The sequence below is a fragment of the Setaria italica genome, chromosome III (genome assembly GCF_000263155.2).
Source record: "Setaria italica strain Yugu1 chromosome III, Setaria_italica_v2.0, whole genome shotgun sequence".
NCBI lineage: Eukaryota > Viridiplantae > Streptophyta > Magnoliopsida > Poales > Poaceae > Setaria > Setaria italica.
The window spans coordinates 7272796-7293733 of NC_028452.1; the positions used below are offsets into that span (position 1 = coordinate 7272796).

The 20938-nt window shown below is 44.8% G+C and overlaps 2 protein-coding genes across 2 annotated transcripts; both read right to left on the reverse strand.

The window, feature by feature from the left end:
* Window positions 1-206: 206 nt before the first annotated feature.
* LOC101782248 (pseudo histidine-containing phosphotransfer protein 2) lies at window positions 207-2500 on the reverse strand. The gene is made up of 6 exons (XM_004960829.3): window positions 2383-2500; window positions 1264-1394; window positions 1058-1126; window positions 802-873; window positions 648-720; window positions 207-524 (listed from the first exon to the last, which is right to left on the reverse strand). Exons 1-6 carry the CDS (start codon window positions 2440-2442, stop codon window positions 474-476), a joined length of 456 nt encoding a protein of 151 aa, XP_004960886.1. The 5' UTR covers window positions 2443-2500; the 3' UTR covers window positions 207-473.
* Window positions 2501-6205: 3705 nt separating this feature from the next.
* Window positions 6206-9537, reverse strand: LOC101782922 (NADP-dependent malic enzyme, chloroplastic). The gene is made up of 9 exons (XM_004960830.2): window positions 9325-9537; window positions 8524-8871; window positions 8270-8441; window positions 8077-8172; window positions 7897-7968; window positions 7725-7808; window positions 7531-7629; window positions 7358-7405; window positions 6206-7282 (listed from the first exon to the last, which is right to left on the reverse strand). Exons 1-9 carry the CDS (start codon window positions 9429-9431, stop codon window positions 6578-6580), a joined length of 1731 nt encoding a protein of 576 aa, XP_004960887.1. The 5' UTR covers window positions 9432-9537; the 3' UTR covers window positions 6206-6577.
* Between the last annotated feature and the right edge of the window lie 11401 nt (window positions 9538-20938).

A 20938-nucleotide genomic window follows, 5' to 3' on the forward strand; every position in this document is an offset into this window, starting at 1 on the left:
TTCTGCATCCTATCATACACAAGCGACATGGCTGGCTGTTACTACTGCGTCACAGTTTCTCCTTTTTACCATCACAGTATCACTGTTATGTTGCGTCAGCAAGGCGTCATCAACTTGGTGGCGAACCGGGGATTACATCACCTAAATCTGGGGTTTCAGATAGTGGGAATTGTTATCAGCAGCACGAGTTCATGAAGCAGAACAGATGAGTGAGACAGTCTATCATTTGACAAAACCCAAATATATTGACCATTACATTTCATTTTGGAGTACAGAAGCATTGTGAGACTCCATAGTCAACCAGGGAGCATGCAAATTGTATATAATAACAACATCAGACGGTATAGAAACCACAGATACATCACCGACGAGCAACAAAAGGGGCAAAATTTCAGGAGCATACTACTCTTCCAAAGGAACAGAGATAGTCCACAGCACTATTTCCCTCGGAACTGCATTCCATGCTATTCTTTTTACTTGCATGAGTTCACCGCGCGTTCTCGAGGACCGACTTGCCTCAGCAACTGGATCATCAGCAGGCAGTAAATATGTAAGAACAGATGTTCATCATCCATGTAAGAAACGCTGCAATTAAGGTGAGCAGCAACAGGACCTTTGGTCTTTACAGGTTAGAGTGTTGCGTTTACCTGAAAATATGTCTCCATCTTCTGCTTCAGAGTGGCATGCTCCCTCTTCATCTTCTGGAGCGACCTGCGGCATCTGAGACATGGAATGGTGAAACAGGTGAGCACACTGGAAAAGAATGAGATGCAGATATAGAGGAAGAGTCGTGAAGTGTACCCTTCGAGATTCCTGCCATCGCAGTGTGCTTTAAACATGGAGCACGCATTTTTCATCCTCAGAGCACCGATGCTGTGCCAGAAAAGAGGCTACCTTTAGTGAACTTGAAGATATATCTTAATAATCATATTTTGCATCAGTGAGCTGAGCACTCCAAAAGCTAGACCATAATGGATAATGAGAAGATTCTGAATTGCCGAGCTATGAAAAACAATTGTTTGCAATATGTTTCTAGGCATATTCACCGCCTCTATACCTTGATCCACTGCCTTTGAACTGGTGCACCAAAGAATCCAACCGGTAGAAATCCTGAGGGTACTTCTCACTGTATCACAAGAAATTGAAAAGTGAATGCACTAAACAGGATTGTTTCTACTGCTAATCTTGTCTTAGAAGTCATGTGTGTGCAGTATACCAGAAAATCCCAATTGTCTGTAGATGAATCAGTCATATACTACTTACAGTGCTTGTTCTATGTTTGTCAACAACCTTGATGAATCTTTGAAAAACAAAGCCACTACTTCCTCAACAAAATTGGGGCTTGAATCATCCTGCAGATCTTCCAGATGATTAAACTGTTCATCCAGGTAACCCTGCAGGAAATTACGGGTTAGATTAAAAAGCAAAATAAAGAAGAATTAACTCTCTGGTAAAAAGCAACTTGCTCTTGAGAGTGGCCTCTTCTAATTGTTTGAAATATTATGAAGGATCAAAAAATCCTTGATGAAATAATGGATATAGGGTATGTTTGGACATGGAGACAAGCACATTTTTGGTGACAAGTATGGCGGCTCGTTGGACATAAAAGAAAGACACATGGGATCAAAATGTATAAGAAAAAACTATATCTCATGGGTTTCCTGTTTTTTCATTTGCTCCAAATCATGTGTTATATGATAATGAAAAATGAAAGATAAAATTAGCAGCTTGTATGCTATTTGAGAACATTTTTAGAATCAACCGTTTGGATTGTGCTTGTCCCTAAGGGTTACAAATCTTCACTCTAAAATACACAACGAAAGATTGCCTTTTGGACAGTCCACATAAAGACCAACCAACTGAGTTCCAGCAAGTGGTTTTAGGCTTCAACCTAGCTAGGCATAAAGGGGACTCTGATGTTTGCCTACCAGAAACTAATGTATGATCAAAATGATCCTAAATTATGATGACTCTGTAAAGTATGAAAACCCACCTTTCTGTATATTCTCAAAGGAATATGAAAATAGGAAAATAAAGTGGCACGCTATTCTGTATGGTCGGCGACTTCCTTCCATTTATCTACTAAATTCCATTATCACAAATTCACAATGTGTGAACATGATGTAGCAGAATATGTTGTGTAACTTTTAGATAGGAAGATTGGAGCTACTTGAATTATTTCAAATCATCTAACAAAATGAGCTGTGGTTCGTTACAAAACTAAATTTGAAATATAATGAGTGAATAATCTGCCTGACAAAATGAGTTATGTTGATTATCCTATGAAACCTATAAGAGCTCCAGACATGAAAAAAAATATGTTAATAGGTGTGACACTGTTAGTCATTACGATCCCAGGTTCCCAGTGAACTGAGACAAAACCTGATCGAAGAGGCTTTTCTTCATGGAGATGATCTGGCGCCGCAAATTTGAGTAGTCCATATTTGGCTACCTCAGTGCAGGCAGGTATAGAGAACTGAGATTGGCACACTGAGACACAAAACGAACGAGGGTGTGTATATATAGAGGGAAACAGGACATTTTTATAACATGCAAAATCTTTATTCTACATTGATAATGTCCTCCTGTGAATAAAGCATAACAAAAAGACAAAGAACTTTCCTTTTTCCATGAAACTGTTGGAAAATAGCTCAAGTACAAATGCTGCAAGTTGCTCTATTAGTTCTTTACTTTATAAACCAAAAAAGGGGGTTCTCTACTACATAAGGTTTCTGTGGCTACACTGTAAACAGCGAGGAACTTCAGAATATCATGAAGCTGCACAACAGAAATGCATAGAACTGTCAAACCATAGAACTTGTTCCTTAAGAACTCACTTACAAATAAGATAAATAAAGTATTTTTAGATACTAGCTAATGAAATTACAAATATAGACAATTGCACATTCATCTGTATCACTTGTACATAAAGCTCTTTCTACCATTCAGAGAGTCGGGATTGAGCCAATCTCACTATTACACAATGAACGCCATCAAAGATTGTCAGTGACTGATGAAGAGGACAGATTCACTAAATCTAGAAATTCTAACTTTACACGATATCTTCTACTGCAAAAGAGTTTTTGGAAGAATTAGTCTCTTTAAATGACATCAACCGTTGAAATTCCTTGTAAGTTTTTAACATAAAGAAAATTTCCTTTTAATTCATAAAATTACAGACAAGTGGAGTAGTAACTATGGCCATTGGCCAAGCTGCCTCTAGAAAAGTTACAGTTATCGCTGAAACAAAACGAAGATGATGGCTAGCTCTTGTAAACTAAGACTAACTACGTTTCCACAAATACAACACGAAAATGCATTGGAAAAGGTAAACATAAAAAGATGTTTAATGACCATTGTTTTTAACATGGGACAACAGTATACTTTTCACGGAAAAATTACAGTATTGCTGATGTCATAATTCCTGATACAGATGAATTACTGAAAGCATATCAATCCCACCTCTTCCATGAGTACGCAAAAATATTCCAATAGCCTTTCAAGAAAACAGCTAAAAATTGCAACTCTATGAATGGACTGGTACTAGCACAACAGAAAGAGATACTTGGTACTACAAGAAAAGAGAGTCTAAATAAAAAAAATGATTGGAGAATCTTTTCAAGAAGTCACTAGCTAACTCCTTAAAGTCACTTCCTAAAGCGATAGGAACAGTTGGAACTCAGACATGCCACGTAGCCATTACACTAGAACAAATGGAAATAACAGCAAACTAAAATATTGCATAAAATTTCAAAATTCTAAGACATTCAGGCATTTAAGTTGAAATATCGACATCAAAGTTCTGTTAGTTTGAGATATTATCTTCATCTATTTTAGAAATGTTTACAGGTACCTAAGATGCAACGTCAATAGATCATAAAGGTGGACACCTCAGGCAGATCTGTCATCAGTCATCAGATGAACCAAAGGAGCTCAACTATCTGCTGCTTTTCGCCACATCTCACATATCCTGAAACATTGTCCAGAGAAGACTAACAACAAGGAATGGGTGTGAGGCATAATCATCAAATGGGCGAAGCAGGCACCCTACTAAAAAGGAAGAAGATAAATAGTGGCATCACCATGCTACACTAAAACCAAATGGAGAATTGGATGATAAAGGGGAAGATGCATAGTGGGCAGGAAATTCCCACTTTATTCCTTTCTAGTAGCTACTCCCATGGTTTTTCGGTTGCAGTTATATATTTTATTTTGTTTGGTCCCATCCACTGCTTTCGATAAATGCTGAAAAGAGGAATAAACTGTATAATTGGAGCAGTGAAAATGACCTCTAGGTATCTCTGCTGGATAGTGATAAGAGAATATGAACCTGGAACAGGACATTAAAATGACGGATATTGGTTTAAATGGTTAGTGTCAGTAAAGTTCTTATCTGGGCGAATCATGACAGCAAGATGCATAACAAACACTAGCCGCAGAGCACAAATCTGATCACGAAGTGAGAGGTGGCATAGCCAACACATCACTACCTTGACAGTTGCAAGAATTGTTGCACCTCTTTTTCTATATGTGCACCTAAGCATCTTGCGATGCATATTCCCACACACATATCGCATTTAAAAATGGACCAGATAAGGAGAGACAGCATCCTTTCCATGTAAAGTAAGAATCGATGCAGGACAGTAGTTCATATTTCATATTTATATTCTGCGCAGATCGGATCGTTCACCACAGAGCTCTGTCAATGGCTGGCAGTATAAGAAATCAAATCAGGAGCTCATTCATATATAGGAATAGACATTTTTTACTTTAAACTGATGTGCTAACAGCGAATGGTACTACTGAAACAAACCACGTAAGATTTCGGATCCACCAGCCAATTACTCACGGCAATTCATAACCACTTGGCTTGCAAGATTGGAATATAAAGCTGGATGATTCTCACAAGACAAGATTCCAGCCTCATGTCATAGAGCATTGCAGGTGAATTATCTTTACCGATCATATATTGTTGGAGATAAATCTATCTCCCTAGCCTAAATACACCCAAATCCAAGACATGACTTCAGTTTCATATAAAGCTTCAGGGATAGTGTCTGTTTGGACTTTGGAGTTGCATAAACTATATATCATTGGTATAATCGTAACCACCAGAGCCTGAAGCCCTGAAATCAACAGGTTTCAGTTGCGAGCAGCTGCGTGCGGATGATGTCACGGCCAGGTTCTTCCAGACGTCCAGGTTCCCTCCTCCCATGACGACGCCACCGGCACCTACTTGATCATTCTGTGTCGCCGTTCCGCATTCTGTGTCACCGGCACCTACTTGATCATTTAGGTTGCGCATGCACCTACTTGATCAATGGGGGTCATGAAATGCAGAAAATCTACACAACTTGGTGGAACAGGGTAATAAACAGGATGGGATTGTGGCACTGTCACAACAGTCAGGCTGCTGAAGAATATATGTGTATCCATCTCCAGCATAAGGCACCGGTTTGCTAAATTCAGATGCTTCATGCTTCCCTGGAATTAAAGCTCGTTCAGTGAACCAGCATCCTGGTTCCCATAAGATGTAAGGTAGGCAATGATTTGAAGCTGTGGGTCACCATGGAAAGTGTTGAGCATAAGCATCTGAATTTACAGGATATTGAATAAAACCTATGCATCACTGATCACTAGAGGGAGCAGTACAAGCATGAATAATGTACCGTTTCAGGAAACATGTAAAGCAACATCAACTGTTCCATCATGATCAGTTCTCTGCCTCATAGAGAGCTTCTGACAATGCCAAACCAACTGAGCTGGCGTCTCCAGAACAGAGAAGTTGCAAGATGCCATCTGAAGGGTGCACTGCATATTTGAAGTTCTCATCATCTCATCATCTTTTGCGTAATGTAACCTGAACGATGAACGAGCTCTCCTGCGTATTCACGGAAAAAAAAAGAAATTTTGAATTGTCAACTCAGCGTTAATCTCAAAAAACAGGTTAATCTCAACTCAGCGTTGCTCCTGTACTTGGCAATATATAATTGTCAAAAGATAGTTTTCGTTGTGCATTGATGCGAGAACCAATTTAGACTGTGCTTAGACTTTGGAGCCCAGCAATAAGGCTTTGGGCCGTTGGACCTGTTTTAATCAACGGTCCAGAGAATGGGCGGGTGCAAGTGAGAATTTTGTAGGATTTTTATTTGATTCAAGTAGCTTTGTTAAGAAACCGAAGTAGATCGATCAAGGCGAAACTGAGTGAACTTTGGCACCAATCAAATCAAATGTGTCTTTCTCTTGATTTACACTGGTTTAAAGTAGTATAAAGACTCAACAAATTTGTCAGAAGAATGAACGAAAAGCACCTCGATCAGGTACGCACACCAGTGATTGACACACTAATAACAAAGTAAAAAATGACTGACGACCTGTATGGTGTGGTATACTGGTATGCCGTATGGCCCGTATACGATACACAAAAATACAGTACGAAACAAGGTATAAACTCCTCTAGCAGCAGCAACAAGCTTCAGCTCAACTTTTATTGACTCAACTCACACGACGGCCCAGCAGCAAAAATGGCGTCCCTTTCCTCCTCGGCCGCCAGCCGGCCATGGTCATCACCTATGCTTTACCGGTAGCTGCGGTAGGTTGGGGTGTACATGCAGCTCTGGGCGTACTTGACAAGGTCGTCGGGGCGCGGCAGGCGGCTGGCGAGGCCGAGCTCGTAGGCCTTTTCGGCCACCTTGGCGGCGATGCGCGCCGAGATGGTGCGGATGTTGGTGAACGGCGGGAAGATGAGCCCCTTGGCGAAGTGCTCGTCGGTGACCTGCTCCGCCAGCGCCTCCGACGCCGCCAGCAGCATGTCGTCGTGGACGCGGATGGCGCCGGAGATGACCACGCCGAGGCCGAACCCAGGGAATATGTAGGCGTTGTTGGACTGCCCCGGCACGTACACCTTGCCTTCGTGCTCGACGGCGTCGAAGGGGCTGCCGCTGGCGAACACGGCGCGGCCCTGGGACCAGGTGTAAGCCTCCTCCGCCGTGCACTCCGAGTGCGACGTCGGGTTGGACAGCGCGAAGATGACGGGCCTCTCGTTGAAGGACGCCATGGCCTCCACCACCTCCTTGGTGAAGGTGCGGCCCACGCCGGAGGTGCCGATCAGCACCGTCGGCTTGATGGACTCCACGGCCTCCAGCAGGGTCTTGAGGGGCTCGTGATCGTGCGCCCACGGCTGCTTGAAGTGCTGCAGCGACTCCTTGCGCGACTCCACGATCAGGCCCTTGGAGTCCACAAGCCAGATCTTCTTGCGGCAATCGTCGATCGGAGTCTCCGACTGTTTGGAAAAAACAATCAGCACATCAGGAATTTTTTTTCTTGGGATTAATGGACATTGAGATTAGTTACTTACATGTTTTGACATCTCAAGAGCAATGAGGTCAGCAATACCAGTTCCAGCCTGCAAGTAGACAAACAATGAAATCAAACGAACCAGCGAAAGCATGCCAAGTATCGGTGCATTATCGATCAGTAAAAGCAGGGCATTGTTCAGAACATGAGGAATAAAAGATTATCGTGACTGACCTCGCCGGCACCAAGGAACAGGTAGGTGTGGTCAGCAAGAGTGCCACCGACCACCTTGAGCGCCGCCAAGAGACCTGCGAGGACCACCGAGGCTGTTCCCTGCAATCCCATCGTTTTATATCAGCACACTTGAAACAGAGGAGGACAGAACAGCCCCTGTTCGGCTGTTCTGAACTTGGCATGCATAATCCTACCTGGATATCGTCGTTGAACACGAGATGGCTCTTGCTGTACTTGGCAAGCAAGTCAAAAGCATTGTGGTTGGCAAAGTCCTCGAACTGTCGTCAAAAGGAACAGATTGAAGACCTGGCACCTAGAGAAAGGCCAAAAGGCACAAAAAGCTAAAAGTGTTCCACTGTGACGGACCTGGGTTAGGACTTTCTCGCCGTAGTTTTGCTTGACGGCGGTCATGAACTCTTCGAGAAGCTCGTGGTATTCCTGTGAATCATCGGAAAACAGAAAATCACATCTCAATTCAGAAAAGAGACCACCAAGTCACCTATTGCAGGTGTTCGTCAGAATTATAAAGTGCGGACAGCGACGAACCTGGCCGGTGGCACGTCTTTGGCGGAGGCCAATGTAGAACTCGTCGTTGAGCAAGGTCTCGTTGTTGGTGCCAACATCGATTGTGATCGGCAGGCACTGCAGCATAAAACCATTTGCCGTCATCAGCAAAATAAGTCATGGATCGTCATCTCTTTTTTTGTCGATTGTTATTACATTACAGAAGAACACTTACAGCGGATGGGCGAACGCCTCCGAGGGCGGTGTAGAGAGACAGCTTGCCAACGGGGATCCCCATCCCCTGGCAGCCCAGGTCCCCGAGCCCCAGGATGCGCTCGCCGTCGGTGACGACGATGACCTGGATGCTCCTCTCCGGCCAGTTCTTGAGCACCTCAAGGATCTTGCCCCTGGAACGAAACATTCCGTCAGGCAAGGAGGCAACGAAGACGGCGCGAATACAGAGGCGCTAGCACCATCAGGAAATCTTACTTGTCCTTGAGGCTGATGTAGAGCCCCTGCGGGCGCCTGTAGATGCTGCCGTACTTCTGGCACGCCTCGCCGACGGTGGGCGTGTAGACGACGGGGAGCAGCTCCTCGACGTTGTCGATGAGGAGCTTGTAGAAGAGACGCTCGTTGCGCTCCTGCAGGTCCATCATGGCGATGTAGCGCTGCAGGGGCACCGTGTACTGGCGCAGGTTGTGCATGATCTTCTTCTCCTGGAGCTCCTGCGACGCCAGCGCGGGCGGGAGCAGGCCGCGCAGGTAGTGCGCGTTGCGCTCCGCCTCCGAGAAGGCCAGGCCCTTGTTGTGCCGCGGGTCGCGGAGCAGGGTGTAGCCGCTGCACGAGGAAGAAGAAAAGGAAGCATGGTCAATGAGATGCTTGTTATTGCCCGTAAATTTCGTCGTCGTCTTTTACACGATGATGATGAATGATGCTGCGTTGCTGTTGATCGAGAGATTCAAAGAAGGTGATGAAAATAAAACAAGAAAGGAAAAAAAGGAAAGTTTGGAGAAGATTGGAAAGGGGGAAAAAACAAAGGGCGGCTTTAGGCGCGTTGCGTAACGTAGGGTCCCCGGAAGGGGAAGAATGTTTGGTAACGTAAGCTGGCTGGAGATGGTGGCAGAACCATCCATGGCCGAGATCGACCGGACGATCTGGTCTCGCGCAACAAACGAACAGTGCACCAGGAGGCACACACAGACAGGATCATGGCAGGAAAAGGAGATTCAGAGGAATCGAAACGACGGGCGTGAGGCATATGCAGGATGCATGGGCGATCCGACTACTGACCTGGCGACGGAGAAGGCCCACGGCGTGACGAGATGCTCCTCGGTGGCGCGGTCCTCGCCGTACGCGTCCTCGACGCCGCCGCCAGCCATCTCCATCTCCGACGACATATCGACGATCTCCTGGGCGAAGCTACCTAGTGCTCCTCTGTTTCGTGCTGTCTGTTTTCCAGCGCCAACCGCGGGTCGAGACTTGAGAGGGCAGGCAGGTTACAGATGGAAGGATGCGGGGAAGGAGCGAGCGGCGGTGGCGCGCATTTATAGCAGGGCGAGCGTCATGGGGCCCACGCGGCGGGGGCGAGTCCTAGTCTCGATTTGCCACGGCGAAGGAGGGGCCCGCGTGTGAAAGGGAGGAAAGGTCGGAGAGGAGGGGGACGCGAATAGTAAGCGCCAAGGGAACCAAGGGAGGCGTCCTCCACCTCCTCCCGTTGGAAAGGAAAGGAAAGCCCAAAGCCAAGGGTTGGAAAGGTGGTGGGGACTGCCGGACTGGGGAGGGAAGCTGCCCACGGCCAGAAAGGGGCAAGGTTAGGTGGCGGAGGTCAGGAGGTGGGAGAAGAGTCGCCGGCCGCCGGGTGCGCGGTGCGCTCGGGTCCGGTGGGTTCGGTCTTCACCATTGGCGCCGGCGCGGCGTACCCGTCGGCCATCGGTCGTCACGGCGTTCTCATCGTGCCGTAGCAGCGAGTCAGGAACCGGTTGGTTAGCGTATTAATTAGTAGGAGCGGTTATACGAGTGCTAGTAAGTGCGCTGGCTCGATCATCCGCTTTCAGAATTGATGAAGGGCATGGCCAGGCCACGGCGTCAAACCGTGCTCCGATCATCCTAGTGCCGCGACCGCGAGGCAGTAGTAAACATCTTCCAGTGTCGACGACGTAGCTGCGCGCGCGCGTACGAGCGTGCACGAAGCCAGCATGGATGCACGCGCCAGTGCAGAGAAAGGTCAGGCAGACCCAGACACGTAACGACTTGTGTCTACGTACCTTGCTCAGCTGTTTGTAATGACATAGACCTTACTCAAAGTTTGGAGGTGTAAAATTACTGTTATAGCACCGTAGCACACTGTAGCGTTTCGTTTGTATTTGTGAATTATTATCCAAATATTGACTAATTAGGCTCAAAAGATTCGTCTCGCAAAGTACAAGAAAACTGTGCAATTAGTTTTTAATTTCGTCTACATTTAGTACTCCATGCATGTACCGTAAGTTTGATGTAATGGGAAATCTTCTTTTTGCATAGTGTCAAAGTTGGAAGTTTTGAGGAAAGTAAACATGACCATGGTACTACCGTTTAACCGTTAGTCCTCCCTTTTGACCTGCATGGAGAAACTAGTAGTACGGTGTATCACGAGCATTGTTACGCGTATTCGTTGAGTTCCGACAGAATTCTTCCAGCGATTTGACCATGATAATCTCCTGGAAACAGTCCAGCGGCCATGGTCAACCCCACGACGTTTCTCACCTGACGTGTAGGGTTGGGTTCAAACTTGAAGCAGTCAGGTATGCAGAGGCTCTGTATTGGTGGACTTCAACTTTTCCAAAGTGGCCACCAAACATTCCGTTATGTTATGTGGCCAAACAGCTAGTAGTGGCATGCAGATGACCTGGCGCTACGTGTATACAAGTACCTTTTCGTTTCTTCTATTTTTCTATCTACTGACTTGTTGTTCTCTTCAAAACACACGAGTGCCATATAACTTTTTCCCAAAAACGAACGCTGTCACCTAACGAAAGCGCGTGCAGAGCGCCGCGGCGGGTTGCCGCAACACCCGCCACCAGCCCACACAGCAAGCAGCGTCGTTTCTACGGCGCTGACCATTCACGGCTCCTCCGCAACGTGGCCCGACCCGCTCCGGCTTCCGGTCCACCGCGCAGTGAGTAGCAAGCTTGGGGCCTGGGGCCTACCGGTGGTCGTCGCTCAGGTGGGAAAAAGAGGCTGGTTGGTCCGACAACGAACGGGAGATTGGTACGCCGGTGTCGGTTGGGTTAAAGCCTGTCCGAGATGCGCCTACACACAAAAGCAGCCGGATGGATCGACCACACAGCTGCTGGTAGGGCACCAAACTCGTTTGAGGTTAACATGTTTGTAACAGCGTCGCACGAAACGTCGTTACTACGAGCGTGACGCTTGAGGCGATGGGCCCGTATCCTTTTGTGCGGCGGAAGGCGGATTATGCCAAAAGGGCCGTATTTTTTTGTCAGGATTGTGTTCAATTCGCGCGTGGCTCTTTCACGGCTAGGGTGAGTCGGCCCGCAGCAGCGATCTCTTTCGGAACCGCAGTATCTGGGCGTGTAGTGAGCACCCAACGGTTCCGAATTTAAGCGCAGGAACTGGTTGCCATGAACGTAGAGGAAGGAAGTATATACGACTGGTATACGTGATGAATCTCACATCACAGTTTACAGGTTATCCAACAGTGATCTGTGCCATCGTCCCGTCCGGCCCGTCGCTTCTCTCCGCGTGCACCAGCATCCATACGTAGCGGTAGCAAAAAGTCGGACGTGTTTGTTGAGGGCCGACAGAATCAAACCGTTTAATTCTACGGAGACGGCCACCTGGTTAGCACCCACACCGCCTTTAAATTCTACGGAGACGGCGGCGGCGACGCTGACCGGTGACCGTTCCACCCGCCGGGGATGTGGGCAGCAGGCAGGTCAGGTGGAAACGGAAAGGACCGGAGGATCGGAGCTGGTGGGGTGGACGGTGCCCGTTGCCGTTGGTTTTTACGGCCTGCAGCAGAGAGCTGCCGGCCGTGTTACGGCTCAGAGGAAAAGGACTGCCCGCAGCTGCTGCTTCTTTCACAACAAGCTAGCTATTGGCCGTGTTTGATAGGATTCTAGAGCGATTCTAATCATTTTAGAGGTGTTTGATACGATATGCTAAATTTTAGCAGGCTCACGTCGGATATTAGGATGCTAATTAGGAGGGTTAAACATGAGCTAATTACAAACTAATTGCACAGATGGAATCTAATTTGCGAGATAAATCTATTAAGGCTAATTAATCCATCATTAGCAAATAGTTATTGTAGCACAACATTGTCAAATCATGGACTAATTATGCTTAATAGATTCGTCTCGTGAATTAGACTCCATATGTGCAATTAATTTTGTAATTAGCTCATGTTTAGTCCTCCTAATTAGCATCCAAACATCCAACGTGACAGGTGCTAAAGTTTAGCACGGCGTATCCAAACACCCCTTAATTTTAATCTAGTGAACCACCCCAAACGTTCTGATTTTGATACGCTTCCATGGGAATTGATTCCCTGACCATCGAGCAAAACAACGTGAGTGCAGAATCGTCCGCCTCGTCGCTGGGGAAAAATCCCACCGATTGTGAGGGATCAGTTACTAGTTCGGCTCGCACCCCTTCCATCCATTCCGCCGCCCCCGAAGGTAGGGACGAGCGGCTCCTTCCTGTCGCCCATCGCCGTCACCCCTTGCGGTGAATAATCGGCCTGCTCCTCGCTGCTTGAGGCCCGTGCGCCAGCGCGCCGCCTGATGCCGCTTGGGCCCCTCCGACTCCGCCGCCTGACATGCCTCCCTCGCCAATCGCACCCTTCTGCCTGGCGAGCCCCCTCCAGCAGCAACGAGCGTCAAGGCCGGCGCCAGCCGCTCAAGATTTGCAACGAGCAGAACCCCTGAAGGCCTCCCTGCAGCGCACACGCAGTTCATTACACACTAAGCACAGATAATCTTATAACAGAGAATCAGGTTGTCAAACACTCTACTTCTCTTGCCAGTAGATTTTGTACTTCTCTTGCTAGTAGATTTTGTGGACAGCAATTTTTCAAAGCAACTAGATTTTTATTTTAGAGAATCGCTGCTCAAATATACTGAAACAACCAAGGCCATTGTCTGTCCAGTCCACACGACACAGGATCGAGAAGACCCTTGCTTCCGCGCCTGCATTGCAACTGCATCCGTCAGCCGTGTACGCTGGAGGGAAGCAGCATCCGCCGCGATCGATTGCCGCATGCAGTTGCTATGTATCATCCCATCCGTTCCATCCCATCCGGCGCCCACCTCCATGAGCGAGCGTGGCAACGTGTTCGCGCCGGCGGCCGGCGGGCCGAGGTAGACAAAGCTCTGGATCGAATTTCCTTCCATCCATGGGGCACCGCACGCTCATGCTGTCTCGCTGCCTCCCGATCCGCGCTTAATTTCCTCAAGGCGCATCATACGCCGTGGTGCTGCCGGCCGGCCGGACGGGATCACGCATCTGCACCGTACTGGATTGGCACGTAAATAAAAATATGGTCGTATAGCACCATGATCAAGGGGCAGCGCCGCTGCTTTCCTGTAGCTGCGTGCTAGCGGATCGATCGCCGCCTCCGCCTGGGCGTTCGACCTCGTTCCGGTGGACGACGGGGTCTTTTATCGCCTTAGCAAGTTTAGCTGGTTCAACCACTTAAAAATCTTTAGTCAGCTAAAGTTTATCCTTAGGGGGTGTTTGGGAAACCCCTGTTAAAGTTTAACACCTGTCACATCGGATGTTTGGATGCTAATTAGGAGTACTAAACATAAGCTAATTACAAAACTAATTGCACAGATGGAGTATAATTCGCGAGACGAATCTATTAAGCCTAATTAGTCCATGATTTGACAATGTGGTGCTACAGTAACCATTTGCTAATGATGGATTAATTAGGCTTAATAGATTCGTCTCGCGAATTAGCACAAGGTTCTGCAATTAGTTTTATAATTAGCTCATATTTAGTCCTCCTAATTAGCATCCGAACATCCGATGTGACACTGTTAAAGTTTAGCACCTCATATCCAAACAGCCCCTTAGCTGCTACGGTGGATCGCCTTTGTTGCGCCGCTAGCTAGCTATAGTGATTTTGGTGTACTGTAGATTCGGAGTACAATATACTCCCGTTGAGAGAGAGAAAAGAGATGTGGCCGACAGGTTTTCAGTTTTCACCTGTCACCTCTGTAAGGAGAAGCGAAAGCTGGCCTGCGTGCTCCCTATAAACCTAGCACTAGAGTACCTGCACGAGATACAGTACGTACTAATATGGCGGTGCAATCATATCTTTGTGGACATTTCGCAACTGTCTCTGCAAAAATGAACAGGAGAGACAGTGCAGGAGGGGAGAGAAGAGAACCCTCTCCATTCTATTCTTCTTTTTTCTAAGGTTCACTGGTGATTTTCATAAGATTATCTCAGGTGGAGGCATTAGGCCCACCGTACCATGGGCCACTTGCCACTCACCCTTTTGGGCCGGACTCGAACACCGCGCTAGCTAAGTTCCTTGTAATTTTGTCTCTGTTTTGCTAATATAAAACATTACTCTTAAATCAACCTGTCAAACGATTTGTGAGTCGTCTGCAAGTCAAGTGGTACACGAACTGTACGCTCGTGGCTTGTAAAGTTTTGCGTTTGCTGACGTGTAGTGCATGTATGGAAATCTCAAGCTGTCAGCCGCGCGTGCATGCTCCCTCCAACTAGGAAATGAACAACTAGATCAGTTCCAAAGTTAGTGTATAGTAGGATGCGCGCATCACACGTTAAGTACTTAATTGCATCATGATAGTTCAAAAACATATCCAGTGGTGGTGTAATCTATTCGCATGGATCGTGTGCTCATGTGGTTTTTAAAGTGGGCAGGGCATTACAGCAACATCAAAGCTTCTTGATCGGGTAAACTAACCAAGGTGTGCGTAGGCCGCACGTGGTGATTTGAACAGTTTCGAAACATGATAGATAGAGACGTGGACGCTTTACATGTGCATGCCGGCAAAGATACAGGACTAGTGGGTCTTTTAGATTGTCAGGGTGCTTGATACACCTCACTAAAGTTTAGCACCTATCATATCGGATATTTTTTATACTAATTAGAGTATTAAACATAGATTAATTACAAAATTAATTGCACAGATGGAGTCTAATTCGCGAGACGAATCTATTAAGCCTAATTAGACCATGATTTGACAATGTGGTGCTACAGTAACCATTTGCTAATAATGAATTAATTAGACTTAATAGATTCGTCTCGCCAAATTAACACAGGGTTCCGCAATTAGTTTTATAATTAGCTCATGTTTAATCTTTCTAATTAGCATCCGAACATTCGATATGATACTGCTAAAATTTAGCACCTAGTATCCAAACACCCCCTCAAAGTCACCACAGGCGTACAGTTAGTTCCCGGTAGATATATCACATTCGAATAAAATAATAATTACCAAAAATATATGAACACCCGTGTTGATCAAGCAAGGTTCATCCCAAGGCACCAGAAAACAACCGACCTATTCTTATACCACCATAATATATTAGAATTTTTCCCCAAAGGGTTGGAGTGTCAATTTGGAGCACTCGTCCCCATCAGAAAGAGGAAATAAGATCAAGCATGCGCGTAGAGTCTTGTTTGGCTCTTGGAGGATAATCCTAGCCTGGCGGCGAGACTGTGTCCAGTGCCACAACTCGCCACACGTGCTGGACCCACCAAATACTAGCACGATTCTAGTTCATGATTAGGGGCCACGGTATGCCATAAGATCATGATGGGGTTACGATACGTGCCATGGAAAGTTTCCCAGCGTCTATTCTTTGAGATTTATATTACTAGTTTGTCAACTCGTGCTTCCACACAGGCTAATAATTAATTTTTAAAACTATAGTTATTTAAAATTAAATTATCCAGTTAATAATCAAAATTATTTATATGTGACTCATTTATTTATTGATAATTAAACTTTTTCCTCATATTTGTACTTTTTTCACCTTTACAATGCAGCTCCATACGTTGCATTTAACATTGAAAATTAGAATTTTTCAACGCTACCTCCCATGCATGTGTATAAATAGTCTACACAGTGACACACATCATGTATATATACAGTAACTTAGTATTTCTATATTAACAATGATAAAAATAGATAATGTAGAATTATATATTTTTTCTTTTGGATATTTCTTCACAATGAACATGCAAATAATTAGATTAAAATTTAGGTGCTTACTTTAGTTATTTTAATTGTGGGTAATTTAGATACAACTTATAAAAATATTTTAAGTTATTTTATGATGATATGTATGGATAACTTAGATGAATATTATGGTTTACTGTAAGTTAATTTTTTATATTGCGAAGGTGGGTAGTTTAGATATTGGTTTAGGTTTTATTATATTTTTTTAAAAAAAATTCCACATATGTTATTATGAAAATTACCCATCTATGCCATTAGAATATCTTCACAATGATATTGCTGGGTAATTTTTTGAAAATATAATAGATCGATGGCTATGATTATTAGATTCTAGGGGACTGATGCCCAGATGTTTTTTTATTTTGTTAGAATTTCATAGCACGTCTTGCGAAAAATTAAGGGAACATAGCTTACTATCAAAATTGTTACTTTGAACTCTCTCTCATTTGTTAAATATGCTAACACAATACTTATACAACCGATTGTGATAGACTTTAGTTAGTAATTACTTTACAACTTTTTCATACACATTTAGAACCTTTCTTGTTTTTCAGCTTGCATCGCATGTATGTGCATGAATTTATTTAATGAATTCTATGTTTGAGCTAGATTTTAACATCATATGTGTATACCTTATTATTATTTTTATATCAATAGTGTAAGAAATAGACAATTTAAAATTATATATTGATGTACCTCTGGACATATTTAATGAGGATGATTGGATTCAAATTTTTAATAATGGCATATGTGAGTATAATGTAGTGGTGGGTAATTTAGATGCAAATTTAGGGGGTTATTTGAAATTATTTTTTGTAGTCGTATATTTGGGGAATTTGGATGAAGATTAGGGGGTTACCTTAATTTATTTTATATAATGGCATAAGTGGGTAATTTAGATATAGATTTAGTGGGTTACTTGTGGGTAACTTTTTTTAGAAAATATAATAGATCCAAGGGCTATGATGATTGAGCCTACCAAAATGATAGCTAAATATTTTTTTTAGAGAATTTTTAGGATTTCTCTCTTTTTCTAGAGTGTCCACCTAAGTTTTCTAGGTGGCTTCATGTGGAGACTTCAAAAGAAGCCTCCAATTAGTAATAGTAAGATAACCACAATGCTCGAATGTCATTTCTGATAAAAAATGCCACACGTCATTTCTGATAAAAATGCCACACGAAGCTTGAATTCACTGCCTAATTCCTCTTTCTTTTTATATTTTACTACTCGATGGTGATGTTGCGTTTTATTTCTCATTCACTGCCCCACTTTGCTAATAATCAGAAGGAAGGAAAGTTTAACCTTTTATATTTATCAATTGGTTTATTTTTAGGTTGTAACCGTAGCTTTTGCGTTCAGGGCTTTATTTCTCATTCACAGACGTTTGCTTGCAAAGACTAGCAGGCCTTTATTTCGGTGATCAGTGTGCTGCTGTGGCTGCGGGTACAGGACGGGAAAGAAACGGCAAAGGTTGTTGCGACGTGACACCGTGTGGAATTACGTCCCCTCGCCATAATTTCCTCGTAGAACTTGCCAAAGGTGTTCTTTACGGATCACTTTTGTGTTTCCAAATTCCACTCAAGTGTCTTGAAATGATTTTCTTTTTTGAAATGACTGCCACTTGGGATTTCAGGTGGTGCGAAAAAGCCGCTTGCAAAATTTGCAAGCCATGTAAAGCCACCTGTTGTATTTTCCCTTTTGGAGTCATGGCGAAGGCTCATTTCTGCTAGATACATACATGCAATAATATTTAAATAAATTATAGGGTAGCCAGAGATGTAAAAAACTATTGTAAGAGAGAGTTTTTCGGATTCCATAGTCAAGTTAGTTATTAGTGAGACTAGTGTTTATGGCACCAAAGCTCGATGTTTTCCGCTATTTCAAAACAATGCAAAAATACTTAGACCATGCAATTATTAATTTTTACCCATAATATTATTTTCATAACAAGGACTAACTTGCCGATCATGGAATTATATGTTCTACCATAAATTTTCTGTACTTTTTCACAAGCATGTGGATCCGATTATCATTGAATTTAGACAACACAATTCCGAATTGACGCCTCCGAGAGGAAACCGTGTCGCAACCGAACCAACCGATGCAAGGTTCCATTGTAGCCCTACATATCATCTTGTGGTCGAAGAGCTGGCTAGCATTCGCCGTCGCCGTCTTCCCCTCCGCTCTCTCGCTCTAGTACCAACAGTCCCAACACCTTATCTCCGCGCATGAGATGTCGAGGGGGTGATCGTGAAGGATGCCGATGGCGCCCGATTTGGCCCCGGTCGCATGCTGTCGTGGCGCGGCGGCGTCACCAGCCACAGTGCCTGTTGCCTAGTGCCTAGCATACTGACGGCGACGGAAAACGTGCGCCGCGTGTTGCTCCGCCACTGGCTCACGGTGGTAGCACGCCTGCGTGGGCCCTCACGAGCAGTGGCGCTAGCTCTCTGTCTGATGGGGCCTCCGTTGCACACTTGCACGAGCAAGAAATCCAAAAGTTGATTCGAGCCAACACACAAATGCAATGCAAGCGCACCACTCTCTCTTCCTCCGGCACCAATGACGATATCAGCCGTCCATGCCTGCCGGCTCCTCCCATAGAGGCTAGAGCCTTCACCAACTGCACTATATGCAATTCCTTAGGGGGTGTTGGAACCCCAGACTAAACTTTAGCTCCTGTCACATCGAATGTTTGACACTAATTAGAAATATTAAACATAAACTAATTACAAAACTAATTTCACAACCCTAGGCTAAATCGCGAGACGAATCTATTAAGCCTAATTAGTTCATGATTTGATAATATGGTGTTACAGTAAACATTCGCTAATGATGGATTAATTAGGCTTAATAGATTCGTCTCGCGATTTAGCCTAGGGGTTCTACAATTAGTTTTGTAATTAGCTCATGTTTAGTCCTCCTAATTAGCATCCAAATATCCGATGTGACACGGACTAAACTTTAGCTCTAGGATCCAAACACCCCATTCATTTAACTCGGCCGATAATCAAGAACAAACTTAGGGGGCGTTTTCTTCCTGTGTCTTATTTTTAGCACGTGTCACATCGAATGTTTAGATACTAATTAGGAGTATTAAACGTAGACTATTTACAAAACCAATTACATAAGTGGAATCTAAACGGCGAGACGAATCTATTAAGCCTAATTAAGCCTAATTAATCCATCATTAGCAAATGTTTACTGTAGCAACACATTGTCAAATCATGGACTAATTAGGCTTAATAGATTCGTCTTGCTGTTTAGATTCGTCTTATGTAATGGGTTTTGTAAATAGTCTGCGTTTAATACTACTAATTAGTATCTAAACATTCGATGTGACGGGTGCTAAAAATAAGTCAGTGGAGGAAAACGGGACCTTATTGTTTGGAACATGTCGCTACGTAATGTGAAAGCATTTGAAATGTGAATCTAATTGCATGACTTTTATATACAAAAAAATACTTATAATGTGACTAGTCGTTGAACAGTTTTTTTAAGGAAAAAAAATAATATGCACTTTTGCGTACGGGTTACTTGTCTAGCGAACACACAGGTTCCGGAACAAGCACTATAAAACTACAGAATCCACACATTCAAGATTTATGCTGGCCATCTTACTGAAAGAAATTTCAACTTGGTTGAGATGAACAGCTGTAAAAATTACAGTGCAGGCCCCTTCTTTTAGAACACATGCCGTCCCCAAAAAACGGTGGCATGCAACCCATTCTCATAATTCATGTGGATTTTTTGCATGGCAAAAAGGAGGTCCTGTTGAGTTTGACATATGCTAAAATTTCTGCTGGTAGCCGTTACAAAGCCGTAAAACCATAAACACTGGCCTGCTGGCTTGCTGCAAGAGAGAGAGACAGGGAGGGGAAATGTGGTCAGAGGAGGAGAAAGAACAAATGCAGTCAACAGGTGGTGGTACAGTGCCCCTTTTACCTCCGGAAAAGGAGCAAAGTTGGCTGGCTGGCTATTATTAGGGTATGTTTGAGTCGAGTGCTAATGGGTGAAAGTGCTAAAGTTTAGCACCTTTATACATTAGCCTATCCAAATAGGGAGGTTAATGGGGAGGGCTGAATTTTAGTCCACCTCTAAAAAATGCAAAAGCATTAGCTCATGGTAACGAGCTAATGGGTGCTAATAGGCACTTGGAACTTATACTCCTGCCTCAACCTTATCCATCCCACGATTCGTCTCCTCCCTTATTGATGCCGCCGATGGTGTGGCGCCCTTCGTCCTCCCCTCGCACACACCAACGTCACTTGCTTCTCCCCGCCTTTATTCGCGTCGCAGTGCCCTCCCTCTTCCCCTCACGAGCCACTGCTGTCGCTTGCTCCCCCGCCCACCGCCGCTTCTCTCGCTATCCCCGGCCGTTCGCGCTCGATCTACGACTCCGCTGTCCCTCCCCCGCTCCCGCGCTCCACTCCACCGCCGTCTTGCCTAGTTCGCCGTCGTCGGAGATGGAAAAAAGCACGGGAAGGGACCAGGGAGGCAAAAGCAGGGGCAAAAAAGGACTTTCCTCAATAAGCTAACTTTACATTAACACTGGATCCAGCGTCTCTACCCATTAGCCAGCTAAAGTTTAGCACTAGGCCTGTTTTCTTCCACTTGCTAAACTTTAGCACCCGTCACATCAAATGTTTAGATACTAATTAGAAGTATTAAACGTAGACTATTT